At 38.6% G+C, this 19385-nt stretch overlaps 1 protein-coding gene across 4 annotated transcripts in view; it reads left to right on the forward strand.

Annotated features, from left to right (window-relative positions):
- TFDP1 (transcription factor Dp-1) overlaps nucleotides 1-9435 on the forward strand; it is a 43384-nt gene extending 33949 nt beyond the window's left edge. For all 4 annotated transcript variants that reach the window (XM_061997176.1, XM_061997160.1, XM_061997185.1 and 1 more), the window contains exons 8-12: nucleotides 1872-1940; nucleotides 3338-3489; nucleotides 4143-4309; nucleotides 4889-4970; nucleotides 8090-9435. In XM_061997176.1, coding sequence (XP_061853160.1) covers nucleotides 1872-1940; nucleotides 3338-3489; nucleotides 4143-4309; nucleotides 4889-4970; nucleotides 8090-8237 — 618 coding nt within the window. In that variant the 3' untranslated portion in view covers nucleotides 8238-9435. The remainder of the gene's footprint in view (nucleotides 1-1871; nucleotides 1941-3337; nucleotides 3490-4142; nucleotides 4310-4888; nucleotides 4971-8089) is intronic.
- Nucleotides 9436-19385: the final 9950 nt, after the last annotated feature.

Below are 19385 nucleotides of genomic sequence, written 5' to 3' on the forward strand. Positions count from 1 at the left end.
CAGGTTGCTTAAATGTATTTTTAAATTATTTCTTCAAAAACACAGCTCTATCATGGCTTTTTCAATTTATGTTAAATGGTTCTGAGTGGAAGTTAATCAAACTGAGGGATTCCTGTGCATTTCAAACATTGCAACAGTGATGCTCAAGAGCCAGAAAGATCTTTCTCCAGATGCCAGACAAATAATACATTTGTGATTACTCATCTGTGTGCGACATATATATGCACACATTGCTTCTCCTTTCTTGCTACAGGTCTTAAGTATTTCTGACATTTGTCTTACGTGAACATGTCAGACTTTTTTACTGTATGTCTTGAATACGAAGTAAAATGTTTTATACTGAAAGGCATTTGTAAGTTTTGGCAAGTGTTTTTTTTTTTAGCATCCTGAGATTTTCAAGATAATAAAGTTCACAGGGTTTACTGAAGTCAGTTCATTTCATCAGTATAGAATGAAACATTGTATTTATCCTTAGTAAGTCTAAGTTCGCTTCAGCAGGACTAAAAAAACAGTGTAGAAGCTCATAAATTGGAAAAAGCCTATCTATAGAGGGCTAATTCTATGGAGACACTTGTTTGAAAGTGGTAATGGATTTCTCGGTTAGTACCATAGTTGCTATCTAGATGAAGAAAATACAGGGTATCTAATCAATCTGAGTATTGAAATATTTATCTCAGGTGAGTTGTGGAAAGTTTTTTGAGGGGAGAAGTTTTTTACTTTTTTACTTTCTAAAGCTAAACTGTAAGACTTGATTATTCTACCTTATTTATTTATATATCTATTTATTTGAAATCTAACATCATGCCTTTTGGCAGTATTTTTTCAACTGTGTACACTTCTGGGTAATTTTTCACTGAAATCGTACAGAAAACTGCATTCACGTGGATTTTTAGCTCCAGTCATTTTCTTGTTAGTTGCAGAATTTAAGGACCTGAGAACAAAAGCTATTGAAGCCAGCAGTTTCTGCCCAGTATCTTGCCTTCTAGTAGGAGTTAGCTTGGAGAGAGTGTAAGATTAGAGAAAGTATTTAGTAATGTTTTCTCCTGTAACTTGTGGTCTAAGCGTAACATGAGTCTCTATTCCTTGCTTTGTGCTGATGGTTTTTTTTTAGACACAATAATTTAACATCTTTACTGAACATCATTTTATTTATAAAACATGTTTCCTCACATGTATTACATTATTTTTACCAAAGATAGCATCGAGTCATTACATCATCGAAATTACAGGATTCTTTAAGTGTGTTTTCTGACAAGCTCTCTGTTATACCAGGTAACCCAGCATTGTCAGCAGGTTCTGTCACTTAGCTATTCATCCTCTTACTCTGATGCTCTATAATTTGAATAACAATCTGTAAATTAAGTCCTTGTGGAAATCTGCTGCTGAGCTTCCTCTGCTGAGAAAGCTGTTTGTTTCCTATCATTTCATCTCCTGTCATTTATGTTATTATTTAGTATGAGGACTTAACCTTGGGCTCCATTTATTTAAGTATCTTTCTTCAATACCTCCAATGTCAATAGACTGCATCAAGCGGATCCCTCTGGTCGACATGGTACTTGCCTCCTTGAGAGAATTTGGCTAATTCTTTGAGGCATAACTTCTGTTTACAAAGTTGTTTTAACCCTCTTCCTGATATATTGTGCTTTATTCCCCAGTGTTTTGATTCTGGTCTTTTGTTCTAGTTTTCATCAGTAGTACTGAATATGAGTCTCAATAATTAGGTCTCTAAATTATCTTCATGTCTTCCATGATTGACATCATGTGTCCTATCTCTGGTTCTCTGGTATTGAAATGATTTTAAAGGCAGATAATTTCAACATAAAATGCTTCTTAAAACCAAAAAGCTAACCAATCCTTTTTCTGCTTTTAAGGTGGAAAAACAGAGAAGACTTGAAAGAATAAAACAAAAACAGTCTCAACTACAAGAACTCATTCTACAGGTACAGTCAAGGTACTCTTGTCTATAGGGCAAGGTAACATCTGTATTCCTGTTGTTTTATCCCAGTGAGGAATGGAAACCTTTTGAGATGACTAGACTTGAATTTCAGGGTAAAGTGTAGCACTGTAGTTTAGATAGGACCATGCTATCGGCCATGGCTATTGGAGAAGCCAGCAACCTTTCTTGAGTTATGATGAATTCTTTTGCAATTTCCAGTGTGTTTATTTCCAGGATTTATACTGACAAGAGCTGTAGTTCATACTGTACCTTCTGAATTTTCTAGTTCAGATCTTGTACGTAGAATATTTTTCTTTGTTAGTCACTGTAGAGGTCGCCTCCCATTGTGCTCTGTGTCTTGCTTTTCTGGGATGTTGCTGACCATGACTGCTATGAAATGCTTGGCGAACTCCTTCCCAGATTTCCCATAGTACACTGGGGGAAACAGAAGTTTGTTCACTAGGTCACTATGTTACTGGTTCACCAGAAGGTATCCCTTAGTAGTTGCATTACCTATCTATGTAGTTAGAGAGAATGAGAATCTCAGGGAAGGTGTGCAGAAAGGAAGTGCCGGAAGCTGTGGGATAGCAATCTCAATTTCTATCAAGTCTCTGTCTTGGCTTTGCATTTTGTTTTTGATTCCTGTTTGTTTTCATTTAATTCCAAGACTAGAAAAGTACTTTTTCTTAGTTTGGTGACTTACCATAAGATTTATAACTTGCATTTCAGTAGTTAACTTGAGTTTTTAGTTCTCATAGTTGCTAATCTTTAAAATACGAACATTTCATCCTGAAAAGCAGTTTTGGTAAGATGTGAGAGTAAAGTCATTAGTCTTAGCTGAGTAATTCACAAACTTAATGTCAGACATTTAAATCCCAGACATTAACTGTTCTTTAGCAAATTCAGCAAAAATACAGTGTTAATCATTTGACTGTTCTTGAGGAGTGCAGTAGCTAGCATGGAATAGTAAAGAGTGGAAGTAGAATCATAGAATGCTAGGGGTTGGAAGGGACCTTTAGAGATCATCTAGTCCAACCCCCCCCAATGAATGCTATCTAATCCAGTGAATGCCATCTAGTCCAACCCCCCCCAGGAATGCTATATGGAAGTTCCTTTTTCCAGTCATTCTGTCAAGGATATGTCCCAGGAATTGTCCTGATGTAGTTGTTAGAACATGCTTTTATTTTCTCAGTTGAGTTTTACAATGTTGTATTTTTCAGTACTATCACTTGTGTTTCTTCTTGCATCTCAACAGGCAGGAATATGGTGAATGCACTCTTTCCTTTTCTGCATTTACTTACTGCAACCATTGCTGATATTCTTTATCAAAGGGATATTGGTGTTGTTAATGAGAGCTTAAAGATTGAATTAATAGTTTCATGTCACTGTTGCTTTTTCTAGCAAATTGCCTTCAAGAACCTTGTTCAGCGAAACCGTCAAGCAGAACAGCAGGCAAATCGACCGCCACCTTCCAATTCTGTCATTCATTTGCCATTTATCATTGTGAACACCAGCAAGAAGACAGTGATTGACTGCAGTATTTCAAATGACAAGTGAGTTAAAATTTTCCTGACCTCTAGTACAGCAATAAGTTCTGTGTCCATGATAAAGTATATACAAGTAAACTTAATTGTGCCTTTTGTAAATTGAGAATATGCATTTCAGGCAGGTAAAGCTTAGTCCTATTGAGTTAAAAGCAAAATAAGGCAACTCTGCTGAAGTTTGATATCATACTTTATCAAGTAGTGTTTTCCTTTGGATTTAACACAAAAAATGCAGAGAGTAGAACTGAAAATGGATTTTGATTTCAGAACTGCTTGTCCTACTGCTACTGATTTTAAAAGCTAGGATTTTTATCTGCCAAGTAGAAGCTGAATGTATCAGTAGTTTCTCTTTGCGCTTTTAGCTTACTAGAGAAAAGCTTAAAAACATAGAAAAAACCCCACATAGTAGGCAGAGGAATAGAGAAAAATAATCAAACATGCAAAATGTTTAACCAAAACTCTATCTGTTAAACCTGTTAATGATTTGCATGATGTTTAGAATTACAGTTGTAGTCTCTTGCTATCAAATACGTAAGTCTTGATTGCTTAAGGTGATGTGGCACTAACACTGTGTGTCAAGCTTTCGAAATGCTACAACTCATGAAACTGGGAAAGTAGTTAAAGTAATTGAAGCTAATTGCAATTTTTTTTTTCCTCTACAGGTTTGAATATCTATTTAATTTTGACAATACGTTTGAAATCCATGATGATATAGAAGTACTAAAACGAATGGGAATGGCTTGTGGGCTAGAATCTGGAAGCTGTTCAGCGGAGGACCTAAAAATTGCAAGGAGTTTGGTTCCTAAAGCTCTGGAACCATATGTGACAGGTTAGTTGCTCCAAGAAGGGTTGTTCTATTATTTTTTAGTACATGAAGGAAAAATAAGAAAAAAATGAGATCAGTTAATTTCCACTGGTCTCTGGTGAAGATTTCTAACAAGGTCTCAAATATATATGCTTGTAGTGTACCGTAGGGAACAAGTAACAGAGGTTCGTAGAGAGTGGCCTGTTGCTCTGTGCAGAACCCTGTTTTGTGTTACACCACAGAAGCAGGTCACAAGCAGGTCTTTGCAATGTGTAAGCCTTTTAAGAGAAGAGTATCTGTAGTTGATTCACCTGGAAAGACAAAGAGTTAGTAAGTGAAAACATGGTCATGGCTACATGTTTTATAATTTTCCTTATATAAGAATATTGAAAACATCTGACTTGATAAATGGGTTTTTAAGTATATTTGGAAATTTTGCTGTGTCATTAGCTTCTTGGTTTTTTTAGTTATGCTATGTAAATATGTTTTATTGTTTTGATTGCAAGACTCCTTTTCTGGACTTCAAAAAGGATTAAGGATTTCCACTGAATTAGATGAGTGTATTTTGAAATATTCTTGAAATATATACTACTTATTTTACAGAAATGGCTCAGGGATCAATCAGCAGTGTATATGTCACATCTTCATCAGGTTCTGCATCAAATGGCACAAGATTTTCAGCCAGGTGAGATGAAATTATTAATGAGCTTTCAAAATCTGTGATCATCACAAACTTACAGATTAAATACCTCATGAAACAAATTCTCTTTGATTAAATGTGATGTGAATATGTGTTTTAACTTTACTCTCAGACGTTCCTTTTACTTGGGTAGTGGTGGTTTTTACCAGTGTCATTAAAGAAATTTCCTGTATAGTGTAAAAGAAATTTGAGACTGATGTTAATCTTTAATGTATTATTTTTATTTAGTTTTTAGTTCTGACAAGAGAACAGATATTTCTCTAAAGATACAACATGGGCAAGGTTCCCCCTTGGTCAAAAGTGTCTAACTTGAAAAACTGTTTTGGTCTTTGGGTTTTAAACAGCATCAGAAGCTGGTAGAGTCATAAACTGTAACTTGTATTTAACTTTGTGTGGTTATATGTCATTTCTGAACTTAATAATTGAATTTATTATTAACTTTTATTTTTCTCTTGCTATGTGACACTTTTCCTCATGTAGTCACTACTCACTAGCTGCTGTTGCATTAATCAAAAATATGTCTTCTATGAGCTCTAAGTTGTAAAATGAGTCAAATATTGTGGAAATGATTAACATTGTTAACACATATTTGAATTGAGCAAGCTGATTAGCTGAACAAATTATCTACAAAAGTTTTCATATTCCACCATTTTTTTCTGTTGTGTCCAGAAACTTAGCCTTATCTGAAAAGTTAGTTATATTTCTGTTGTATGTGTAACAACTAGTCCAGTCTGGACAATTTTAGAGTTGCAGAATGGTTTGAGTTGGAAAGGATCTTCAAAGACCATCTAGCCCACGCCCCCACCATGGACAGGGAGAGCTTTTACTTGATGGGGTGCTCAGAGCTCCTTGCAACTTGACTTTGAACACTTCCAGGGATGGGGCATCCACAGCTTCTCCGGGCAACCTGTTCCAGTGTCTAGCCACCCTCAATAAAAAAAAATGTTACATAGATCCAACCTAATCTTATCCTCTTCCTGTTTAAAACCATTGTTCATGTATGTCATGAGAGGCTCTGGTAAAAACATCTTTTTCTATATTTCTTACAAGCCTCCTTTAAGTACTGAAAGGCCACAATAAGGTCTCCCCAGAGCTTTCTCTTCTTACAGCATCATAGAATAGTTTGGTTAGAAAAGGCTTTTAAGTTCATTGAGTCCAACTACTAACCAACCACTAGGTTTTAGACTGAATTACCCCAACTTGTCTCAGCCTTTCTTTGTAGAAGAGATGTTCTGGCACACAAAAAACTGTCAATTTTTATGGTCTTCTTCTGGACCTGTTCTACCAAGTCAGTGTCTCTCTTGTTCAGAGGACCCCAGAGCTGGACACACTACTCTGGGTGGGGTCTCATGAAAGTGGAGCAGAGGGACAGAATCACCTCCCCTGACCAGCTGATCACAAGTGATGTCCCCCAGGGCTCAGTACTGGGACCGCTCCTATTTAACATCTTTATTAATGATCTGGATGAGGGGTTAAAGTGCACCCTTAGTAAGTTTGCAGAGGATGCGAAACTGGGTGGAAATGTTGATCTGCTTGAGGGTAGGGAAGCTTTACAGAGAGAAGCTAGATGGCTGGGCCAAGGCCAATGCCATGGCTGGGCCAAGACCAATGCCATAAGGCCAAGTGCCAGGTCCTGCACTTGGGCCACAACAACTCCCAGCAGTGCTACAAGGCTTGGGAAGAAGTGGCTGGAAAGCTGCCAGGCAGAGGAACTTGGCAGTGTTGGTTGACAGGGGCTGAACGCTAGCCAGCAGGTGGCCAAAATGGTCAATGGCATCCTGACTTGTATCAGAAACAGTGTTGTTGGCAGGAGGAGGGAAGTGATCATTGCCCTCTACTCAGCTTTGGTGAGGGCACACCTCGAATACTGTGTCCAGTTTTGGGCCCCTCCCTACAAGAAGGACACTGAGGTGCTGGAGAGGATCCAGAGGTGGGCTATCAAGCTAGTAAAGGATCTGGAGCATGTCTCCTACAAGGAACAGCTGAGGGATCTGGGGCTCTTTATTCTGGAGAAGAGAAGGTTCAGGAGAGACCTTATTGCTCTCTACAACTACCTGAAAGGAAGTTGTATTGAGATGAGAGTCGGTCTGTTCTGTTCTCCCTAATAACAAGCAATGGAACAAGAGGACACATCCTCAAGTTGCACCAGGGGAGGTTCAGGCTGGATATTAGGAGGAATTTCTTTACTGAAAGGGATGTCAGGCATTGGAACGGGCTGCCTAGGGAGGTGGTGGAGTCACTGTCCCTGGAGGCATTTAAGAGACGGTTGGATGTTTCACTTAAGGAAATGGTCTGGCAGTTGATAGGGCTGGGACAAAGGCTGGACTCGATGATCTTGAAGGTCTCTTCCAGCCAAAACTATTATTTTATGATAAACCATTGAATTAGCTTTCTACAACAACTGTGCATGATTGATTATGTGTGTTAGCTAGATTAAAAAAAAATGCTGGCAAACATGTACTTGAAAGCAATTTTTACATGATTAATGCCTTTCAAATTTAATATTTCTGTGATTTTTAGGAAAATATTTTGTCAAGGATTTGTAACCAAGAGATGGCTGTATAGCCTAAGGATACTCACAGAGGGAATAATAATATGAGATGGCAAAGAAGTTGGTTTTTGTTTGTGTTTAATTAAAAAAACAAAACAAAACCATAATGAGAAGAAAACAATTTCAATTTGGAAGTACAGCACATGTAGCAGTGATAGTTTGCCACGTAATACCAAGGAATTAAGGAGAAGCTATTAATTCCTCAAGTTTTCCAAGTCTCTGACATAAAAATGTTAAAAGGTTTAGATCACTGTGTAGCCTTAACACTAAATGTACCTTAGAAGAAACCTGGAAAGTGTACTTCTAAGGTGCCTGTGAAAATATTTAATCTTTATGCTAAACCTAAAGGAAGAAACATAATAATTTCAAAATTATTTCAACTATTTCTGCTTTTGAGAAACACCTTAGACATATATTAAACACAGTTTATAAAGTATCAGTGGCAGATTCATTAAAAGAATGGAATAGACACATGGCTATATTTAAAAGCACAGTAAACTGGGAAACGTCACTAAACAATGCCAACTGACCTCTATTTGTTTCTTTGTTTCAGTGACTTTTCCAATGGTGGAGATGGGATGTTGGCTACGAGTTCCAATGGATCTCAGTACAGTGGCTCCAGAGTTGAAACACCAGTTTCTTATGTTGGGGATGACGATGATGACGACGATGATTTTAATGAAAATGATGACGACGACTGATGCCCTTTGCTTGTAGACTATTTTTTGTTAAAATTCAGCAAGCTTCAGGAATAAATTGTTCTAGGGAGAAGTGTCTCAAGTTACTTTGCCCCATCCCTCAAGGATAATATTGGTAAGCAGTTCTGAGTTTAGAAATTGCACCTCTGATAAGCAAACAAGGATTGTTTTATGTAGGATATTTTTAAACGTGGTGTGGATGTGTGTTTTTGATACCAGTGTGTTAATGCAGAGCCTTTATTTACTCTTGGTTTAGGGGTTTTTGGTTTGTTGGTTGTTTTTTGTTTGGTTGGGTTGGTTTGTTTTTTTACTTGAAGGAAAATGGATTTTGCCCCAAATGTTCTTGGAAAGTTTGCTAAAGAAAATGTAGACACATCGTTGAGAAATAAAATGCTATCCTTCTGTGGAAAATGAATACACTGAATGGCAATTTATTTGGAGTGTATTTTGATGATGCCACTTTCTGAGGGATAGTGAGCTAATGTAGTAGTGTTTTTTGTTAATCGCGCAGTGTCCAAAGAACCAAACAAGAAAGATACGTCCTACTTTTTTACATGTTAAATTCCAGAAATGTTGTTGTGAACTTATTTTCCCTTAAATTATATCTAACATTATGATTCCATCGAGTTTATATACTTTTCACTGTATATTGGGACATATGAATTACGAAGTTTTTTGGCAAATGTTTACTGCCAGTTGATGCAGCTATATAAAATGTCTTGAAGGTTTGGAATGATTTATTGCTTATGGTAAAATTTGCCTGATTTCTTACAGGCAGACTTTGGAAACTTTTTATTATATAGTTGTTTACATACTTATAAGTCTATCATATAAAGACATGTACTGAAACAAATGTTTGTATTTGTTTCATAAGCATCTTCCTGTAATCTATTATAAAGTTGAAATTAAATATAGAGAATGTTTTAAGTTTTTTAACTCAAAATTTGTCAATCATTTTTAATAGTTCATTTTTATAAAAGGAATTTCAGGGCAGGTGGTAGTCTTTTTAAATTTATTCACAAACAATTAACTGCACAAATACTGTCAGCTGCCTATTCTAAGACAGTAGTCTTTTTATTGAAACACAAATAAACTTTTCTGTAATATTTTATGGAATATAAAGAGACTATAATTGTTTGACTTGTTTAACCTTGGCACTGTTAGTTTTTATTAATAAAACGCGCATGGGCATTTTTAACAAGCTCTGTGGTTTTTCTAATTTTAGGGTTATCTTAGAACATTTCACTTCCTCTCCTCATAAGACCCAGAATTAACTGTCACAGGATAATGCATCTGCACTACAGAGGGCCCATAGTTTTTGCTTTGATTTAGTATTTTGTCCTTATAGGTCTTTAACTTAAAATGCCAAAAGCCGTATCTTACTCTGTATACTCTCTTCTTTCATATCTCCTTATTTCAACCATTTTGGTCCTTGGCATGTCAGGCCAGTCTTAGTACTCTAATCCGTATTCTCTGTTTAAAATCCTATGCTTACTGTCCTAACTTTTCATCTCATATTCCTCAATCCTGACTTTCCCTCATACATTCCCATGTCCTTGAAGCAGGTCTTCATCTACTTTCCATGTACTTCAACCCAAAATCTTTTTGTTATATCATATCCTCTGCCTTCATCTGAAAGCGCAGGTTGCTGAACCGGCTCAGTCTCTGCAGACTGCCATCAGAGTCAGGATCTGTTGCTTCCACAATCTCCAGGGAGTTGCTGCAGAGATGTCTTACGGTCTAGTAACTGCTCTGTCTGTGGTAAGGGCTCCTGGAGGCACTTAAACCCTGTGGTAAATACAAACCATGTAATGTGTTTTTTCCCTGAGGGATTATGCTTTGACAAATCCTCTGTGGTGAGGGGATGTGGGATGCTTACTGCAGAGCGATTGACAGGCACTGAACGTTTTCTAATGATATCAAATCTTGTTGACTGAACCAAGCAAATTACTCAGTTTTATGGCCTGGGAAAACCATTTGGGAGAGTGTTAATTGAATGCTTTGCTTCTCAATGAAGATGCTATTCTTTGCAGTGCTAATGCTAGAAGCAGGGTTCTTATCACAATTGGGTCAGTTGATTCAAGTTTTCTTTGCTGTTGAATGGCAGTTTTATCTGCAGAGTTGAACAATATCAAAGAACTTTGACAGTTCAAGGGGATTATGCCAGTTTTCCCTTAAATTCTAAATCTCCAGTACATGATTCAAGATTTCCCTGCAAAGAAGTGAACACAGGGATGTTGGGTAAGGAAGACTGAAAGCACCTTGACAGTTTCCTTTTTGTTGTTATTGGTAGAGTAGGCCTCAGATGAGATTTACTCACCTCAAGGTCAAAGTGAGAGTGGAAGTGTGGCAAAACATACATTTCCAAATATGTTACTTTGTTTGCTGTTCATTACTGATGAATCTCTGAGATGGATTAAACAAACACCATTGAAGTGGTTCGGAGCAGTTCATCTATATTTATATTATATTTATTATTGGACTCAGAGGTCTTTTCCAACATCAGTGATTCTGTAATTCTACATTACTTTTGTTTCAAAGAGCTTTCTAATAAAACAAGGGAAAATCTATTGACTTTTTAATTACTTGCTAATTTTTCAGGAGCTACCTAGTCATACTGTTTAGGTGAAGGAAGAGAATAGGAAAGAGATCTGTGGTAAAGGGAGAGGTGGAAATGAAGAAAGGAGACTTGAAATATTAAGAGGAAGGAACTAGAAAAGAAAGATTGAAACTTAGGGTCTTTGCAGAAGGCATTAAAAGAGGAGGTGATGAAAGTTGGAAAGAAGTAACAAAACAAGAGGAGACTTATCAAAGGCTAGTAGTATCAACTTGATTTTAAAAATGCATAGAATGGCATAGAACAGATGTTAGTAATGTCAGGCATGGAAGGAACTGAAAGGTGGGAGATAACTTTAAACTGTATGGTTCAGATCCCTGAAAAGAGCAGTACCATGCATACAGGTAGAAAAAGGAAGATCAAAAGCAGAAACAATATAAGAGGAAATTTGTGGAAGTAAAATACTAAAAGGAAACAGAAATTCGAATTCAGTTAAAGATTAAATAATGGTAAAAACAATGAGAATGGTAATAATGACTTAGTTTGGGGACAAACATGAGAGGGATGTGTTACTCCTTTGTCAGCACTTTTTTATTATCTGAAGAAGATGAAAAGTTGTAAACTCTGTGTTTGTATCTCTGAAATTGTCCTGCAGATAAATACTGGGAATATGGTGCATCTGATACTGTTTTTCTAAAGTGATACTGAGCTTTGAAAGACTGTCTCTCTATTTTGACACACGTAACAAGAAACATTTCTTCAGGTGTTTTGTTTCAAAAGTAAATGATTTTGCTTTTTCTGTAGGATTTTGCTTGTCTTAGCTAAAGAAAAGCAATTGTAACTTTAGGGAGTTTTTCCCAATATCTTCCTTCAATGAAAAGCAGCTATTGCAATGAAGAAAAAATAAATGGGGCTGAGAGAGTACTGGCCTTTGAAGATGACCATTTGTTAAATTGTTCATGGAAGGAAGTCACCGTCACGAGAAATCTTTCATTTCTTTATTAGTGAATAGAGGGATTATGAAATCTTCACATCAATGTAAAATCTGAAAATTGGCTGCTACTTCAATAATAAAAGGGTGAATTAAAAAAAAGTATTGATGTAGTACTACTGGAATGATCATCATTGTAAATGAGAGTATATATGCTGTTTTAGGCAAGATGGTCAAGCTGTGGAACAGGTTTCCCAGAGAGGTTATGCTGACTCCATCCTTAGGGTTTTCAAGACCAGTCAGGATAAAAGAGCAGCATAGAGTCTGACATCAACAGCTGACCGTGTATTCAGCAGCAATTGCACTGGAGGAGCCCTGAAGTGCCTTTCAGCCTGATACTATCAGTATCATCAGCGAGCTACTAAGTGGGCCATCTGGCTTGCCTGTGTATTGAAGAATCAGCAGAAAAAGAACGAACGGAAGCTCAGCTCATCTTCAAAGGCTGCCAGAAGTTACCTTTAAAAAAATTAGCTGTCAGAAGACTTCTACAATGGAAAAGGTAGTTGAGGGAGTAGAAGTGAAGACTGTCTTCCTGGAAGGTGAGGTTTCTAAGAAGCAGAAATAGAGCTGCCACTGAGAGCAGAAGGGCAACAGCGGGCACACAAGAACCTTTTCTGCTGCAGCGCTTGGTTACTCTGGTAATTCTCACCTGGCATGGTGGTGGTTGTCATCTATCTGTGCCTGCCTCTCACTTGGTTGGACCCCAGAGAGCAGTGGCACTAACAATCAAAATATTAACCAGAGAAAATTACAGTTATTGATTGACAGCTTTGCTGTGATAAAGGCAGGATGTCCTGATGTGGCGGAGAGTAAAGGAGAATGGCGTTAATCGAAAGTTGCCCATGTAGTATCTTCCCAAGTACTTTTCTTTGTTCTATTATGACCTCTTTTATTTGGTAAATTTTTTGATGGTTTGAACAGCTTAAAGTCCAAACTTGGGCTCAAGGATTACATCTTCTTTTAACACATCTCTGTATACACATTGTGGTGCATGATTGTAAATCAGGAGGGCTGGTCAGAGCACATTTCTGCATCATAGCATGTTAAAAGACCACAGAGGTACAGACTATGGGCAGGGTTCATGTTGTTTATTGTGCAAACTTGAGAGAATTCATTAAAAATAAAGCAGAACGTTAAGCACATATTGGAAGCTTATCTCTTTTAAAACAGGCAGCCCAAGTAATCTATGCTAGGTGCAATGGATCTCTGTATTTCTGATGCTGACTTTTAATGAACCTTGAAACAGTTAAGTTCTTACAGACTGAAATAATTGTGGAGGGCTGGCTTTCAAAGTGATGTGAGGAAGTCCTGTCCAAATGTGGTCTAAGCAGCCTGAGATCAGCTGTGAAACTCATATCAGAAAAACTGTTGAAGGAAATAGCTAAAAGAAAATTAAAAGCCTGGAAGGCAAATTATTAAGGACAAAGTACAGAATAGGTCTTGTCCAATATCACCACAAAGATGACCACAGAACTGGAGCTTCCTGTCCTATGGGACAGTCTGAGAGAGTTGGAATGGTTCAGCCTGGAGAAGGTTCTGAGAGACCTTACAGCAGCATCCCAGTACCCAATGGGGCCCTACAGGAAAGATAGGGAGGGACTTTTGACAAGGGAATGGAGTGACTGGACAAGAGGTAATGGCTTTAAGCTGAAAGAGGGGGGATTTACATTAGATATGAGGAAGAAATTCTTCACTGTGAGGGTGGTGAAACACTGGAACAGGGTGCTCAGAGAAGCTGTGAGTACTTAATCCCTGGCAGTGTTCAAGGCCAGGTTGAATGGGGCTTTGAGCATCCTGGTCTCAAGCAAGGTAGGGGAAGGCGTTCCTTGGCAGAGGAGTTGGAAATAGGTGATCATTAAGGTCCCTTCCAACCCAAACCATTCTAGAAAATGAATGTGGGAGGAGATTGCAACTTCTTAGCTGATGAGGGAAACAATGGATATGTTCATCGTTAAGCCTTTTGTGTTTCACTATATTCTGTACTTAAATAATGTTTCTTACAATATTAACAAATTGTGTATTAAATGAACTGTTTACTGCTGAATCAAAATTACTTTTTATGAGCTTGTCACTGACGGAATAGCTGCATCAAGTCAGACTGTACTTCTGTTTATTCAATAGCCCAGAAGAACATTAGAAAATAGTTTTAAGTGATACTGGTTAGAAAAGAAGCAAACAATTAAAAGGACAGATTAATGTGGATTGCTTGGCAAAAAATGATAAACTACACAACTTTTGAATGAAGGATTCAATCTACACTTTCAGGAGGTAAGACTGTGCTGATAATGTAGGATCTTAAGAGTAATCTGGATGTCAAGGTGGACAAGAACTGCATGTGTCTCCTACATGGCATTTTAAGGAACTAGCTAATGTGATTTTGGATGTATAGATAAAACCAGTAATAGATATACATACAGTGAAACCAATAGTCAGCAGCAGCATTTAAAGATGGTATTGGAAAAACTGGGAAAGGTTAAGAAAAAAGCCCTTCCCCCAATTATTTGATGCCTAAGGTCAACATGTTTTAGTAAGAGATTTAAGGAACTCTGTTTTGGTTTATTTTAAAAAAAAGGAAAATATGTGTCAAGTCACACAAAAAGATATCATTTTAGCAAGCTTATCACTGTTGGAGAGAAAACATACACAAGACTAAAGGACTGGGGCTTGAAATCAGAGTAATTAAAGGTAGTTGTGTAGTTGATAAAGATGGTAAGAAACCCCTGCAGTATATTTTGTTTGGAACAGTAGAACTTGCACATTGGTAACAGTAGGACTACACAAATACAAACATTAATGATGAAGGGCATTGTCCCAAGTGTCTCTCCAGAATTCAGTTCTTTCTCATTTTAGACTGAGAGAGACATAGCGGGATATTAAAAAGAATTTTCAAACCAATTTCTGCTCTTAATATAATGAGAAAAGAAATTGGAAAGCGAACAGACTTTGTCCTCAGTGAGAGAGAGTTTTTCAAATTAAATTGAGGAAAAGAACCAAATGTCACAAAATATATGAAGGAAAAAAAGGTTATCAGGGGGAGCACTGGAACAGGCTGCCCGGGGAGATTGTACGGTCACAGGCTAAGCTGCTCTCCATCATTTTTGAACAATCATGGAGGACAGGTGAGGTGCCTGAGGACTGGAGAAAAGCCAATGTCACGCCATTCTGCAAAAAGGGCAGGAAGGACGACCCAGGAAGCTATAGGCCAGTCAGCCTCACCTCCATCTCTGGAAAGATGATGGAACAACTCATCCTCAATGCTGTCACTAAACATAGGAAGGATAAGATGGTTATCAGAGGGAGTCAACATGGATTCACCAAGGGGAAATCCTGTTTGACCAACCTGATAGCCTTCTATGAGTGCATAACCGGCTGGCTAGAGAGCAGCAGATGTCATCTACCTTGACTTCAGCAGAGCTTTTGACACCATCTTCCATAACATCCTCATCAGAAAGCCCAGACGGTGTGGGCTGGATGAGTGGACAGTGAGATGGATTGAGAGCTGGCTGAATGACAGAGCCCAGAGGGTGCTGATCAATGGCACAGAGTCGAGTTGGAGGCCTGTGGCCAGTGGAGTTCCACAGGGATCGATTCTGGGGCCAGTCTTGTTCAACATCTTCATCAGCGACCTGGATGAGGGGACAGTGTACCCTCAGCAAGTTCCCTGATGACACCAAACTGGGAGGACTGGCTGATTCCCCAGAAGGCTGTGCTGCCATTCAGCGGGATCTCGACCGGCTTGAGAGTTGGGCAGAGAGGAACCTCATGAGGTTCAACAAGGGACAAGTGCAGAATCCTGCATCTGGGAAGGAACAACCCCATGCACCAGTACAGGCTGGGGACTGACCTGCTGGAGAGCAGCTCTGCAGAGAGAGACCTGGGAGTCCTGGTTGATATTAAACTGAACATGAGCCAGCAATGTGCCCTCGTGGCCAAGAAGGCCAATGGCATCCTGGGATGCATTAAGAAGAGTGTGGCCAGCAGGTTGAGGGAGGTTCTTCTCCCCCTCTCCTTGGCCCTGGTGAGGCCTCATCTGGAGTTCTGTGTCCAATTCTGGGCTCCCCAGCTCAAGAGGGACAGAGAACTTCTGGAGAGAGTCGAGCGCAGGACCACCAAAATGATAAGGAGAATGGAACATCTTTCATACGAGGAAAAGCTGCAGGAACTGTGGCTGTTTAGTCTGGAGAAGAGGAGACTGAGGGGGGATCTTATTAATATTTACAAATATCTAAATGGTGTCTGTCATGAGGTTGGGACATCTCTTTTTTTTCTATAGTAGCTAGCAACAGGACAAGGGGTCATGGGATGAAGCTGAAACACAAAAATTTCCATTTAAACATAAGAAAAAACTATTTCACTGTTCAGATGAGGGAGCCCTGACACAGGCTGCCCAGAGGGGTTGTGGAGTCTCCTGCTCTGAAGGTTTTCAGAACCTGCCTGGACACGTTGCTATGCGACCAGATCTAGGTGAACCTGCTTCTGCAGGGGGGTTGGACTAGATGATCTCTAAAGGTCCCTTCCAACCCCTACCGTTCTATGACTCTGTGACGCCTGTTCTTTCATGCACATTTTTGTTTTACTTTAAACAAGATAATCTTATTTGAGCTGTACCTTCTATATATGAAAGAAAAGCATATGAAGCATGTGTGTGTGCAAAGTACAGAGTATTTTCTGCAAGCATTATTGATGCAGCTATTACTCCGCATCCAGCACGTGGTTAGCTTTATTTGCTACAGAATCAATCTCTACCCAGCTTTTATTACAGGCAAGAGATTAAAACTAGTTATATGACATGATGAGAAGAATTCCCAAGTGCAATAGCAAAGACATTATGTGAGACCATTAAGCAAAGACTTATTAATTTATAATACTTAGCAATTCTGAAAGGTAGAGGACAAACCTGAACTTCCTGTAGTCTAGTCATAGCACAAAAATCCTTTAAGCATCAAGGAGCTTGTATTCAGTGTGTTTTTGCACTCTTTGTTTTTCTTCACCATTTTTAATAAGAGATATTAGGGCTTCACACTTCAGTTATTGGCTTTCCCAGTCACATGAGTATTCATAAGAACAGATGGAGGTGTCGAGAGGAAGATACATCTCAACACGACTGCCTTGTTTATCTTCTCTCTGCACTGATCTTTGAGTTTCACTTAACACTTTTAAGTCTGGAAACTGAAATTTATTTAACATAAGAAATCAATAATAGTAGTTTCATGTTATTTTCTTCCCTTTGCCTATTCTCCTGACTAACCTCTCTATTACACAACTGATAGGAAAAAGGGCAAACAGTCTGGCACTGACAGCCACCCTGGTTGTCTCCTGTGGAAACACCTGCCTTTCCCCTCCACTGCTTCAGGGACATGGGCAACCTGCCTTCTCTGGCAGCTGTCCTGCTTCATCCACAGCTAACTAAACTCAGAAATTTGAGTTTACTTGTAAATAGGCTACTTCAGTGTCCTGACCAATGCATATTTGTATTGTTTGGTCCAATCTCTAATCTTGCAAGTTAATTTATGCATATCTATGTGATGTATACATCTATATGTATGCATCTATATATATTCTTGCACGTATGTGGTGTATCACCATCTTTCAAGGAATTGGAGACCTGCAATGAGAGACTGATAAATGAGGCCAATTTTAAACTTGGTAACAAAACCACTGAATTAGTTCCTTAACAACACACTTTGTGCCAATGGTTAGTTGTTGCATGTTGTTAATCGTTGTTGCATGTTGTTAATCATTGTTGCTACATATATAAAACCTTTGGTCTATAACATTTGTATGCTACATTGTCTGTGGATATACAATAGCATGGAGCTGGTGGTGATGGCCGAGGTCCTTGTTAGCCTCTGAGGTGAAGGCGATCAGGCTGGAACACTCTTCCACCATAGGGCATGTCTCTTTTCATTTCTCCCCTGTCATTCTTGGTAGTTTATGCTTCTTGCCTTTCCCCCACCACCCCCATCTTAAAGGAGGATTCATCTGTTCGTTAACTTGGTTTTGCTTTTGTCAGCCTTATGCTGTGGGCAGGATGCCATGCCCGTTATCCTTGCCGTTTGTGTGTTTGGGTCTTTATCATGGCACTTCCGTCACTTGGATATCTCCAAAGCACAACTGTGCAAGCCTGTCCTTGGTATTTTGAGGGTTACATTGCTCACTGCATTAAATGGTAGCACGTAGAGTTGGGATGTGCCATTGCACTATTACAGAATACTTGCATGCTGATCATTCTGCTATTTAGGCACGCTTACATTTGGGTTTCAGGCAAGCTAATAGTAACTATACTCAAGTTCATACACTCAGCTTTCACAGAGCTGTTCCACTTCAGCTACTCTAGCCACACACCTTGCTCTGTATTACTATTGTTTTTAATTCCAGAAAAGAGAGAGAATAATCTGAGATGGGTAAAAGTTCAAGAGAAATCTAAATTTAGGGTGAAAATCTTTGTACTTGAAGAACTGATGGATCTGCATGCTTTTTTTTTTACTTGAGAATGTGTCGTCCTTTGGTCAGCATGAGAATACTTCAGTCTTTCAATGTATTTATCCCATCAAAGGTCTTTCTTAAAGTTGATCTAGACTCTCACTGTGAAGCTGTGGCTATGCGGATTCCCCAGGCCGTGGGAAATTAGTTCAGCATCTTCCTGCATCGTGCCATAGTGCCAGCTAAAATGTGAGCTTGTCATCCCACATTGTCTGATGATCTCTAAAGGTCCCTTCCAACCCCTACCATTGTATGATTCTATGAAATGGTAGATGCTAAATCAAATACAGTCAGGCAGAGAATCTGCCTGTGTTAGAGACACCAAGGGTAGAGTTCTTGGGTTTTTTGGTAATATTTAAATGTTCTGTTTATAAACAGCCTTGAATAACCTTTAAGCATGAATTACTATTTTGTCATCAAAAGTATTTTATTATCTTCCATGTTATTTTTCAAGGATGCACAGGGGAAGAGCTGTGTTCCAACAAGGAGATGAAATTTATTTTCATTCAGTCTCTTAAGAGAGGCAAATTCCCACTGTAAAAAACTGAAACATGATAGGCCAGGGGAAAAAAAAAACAGTTCTGAGGATACATTTTCTTACTGTTTCTGAAATGCAGGATGCATTTTTTCTAAGAAAAGCTCAAATACCATTTGTGGTTTTGAAGGGGAAATATTCCCCCTCCAACTGGATTACTTCAGCAAGCTGGCTATCTGAACACCACTGTAGTAAAGGAGGTTGACCTGTTATATCTTCCTTCTTCCTAAAATGTCTAGGCAATATTCTCTGACCAAGGCATCCTGGACTTCATCTAACAAACATACAATACAGACACAGCTATACAGTGTTTATATCATATCACAGAATCATAGAATGGTAGGGTTGGAAGGGACCTTTAGAGATCATCTAGTCCACCCCCTCTGCAGAAGCAGGGTCACCTAGATCAGGTCACACAGGAACATGTCCAGGTGGGTCTTGATCATATGTGGTAGATATCTCAAATTTTAGATTCACTTATTGAAGTGTTACTTCAGCATCTTCCAGATAAGCCAAACTTCATTATTGGAATATAGGGCTGTTCTACTAGAGTAAGCTGGAAAAACTCTCAAACAAATGACTGCC

This window comes from Colius striatus, chromosome 1 (genome assembly GCF_028858725.1).
Source record: "Colius striatus isolate bColStr4 chromosome 1, bColStr4.1.hap1, whole genome shotgun sequence".
Classification (NCBI taxonomy): domain Eukaryota; kingdom Metazoa; phylum Chordata; class Aves; order Coliiformes; family Coliidae; genus Colius; species Colius striatus.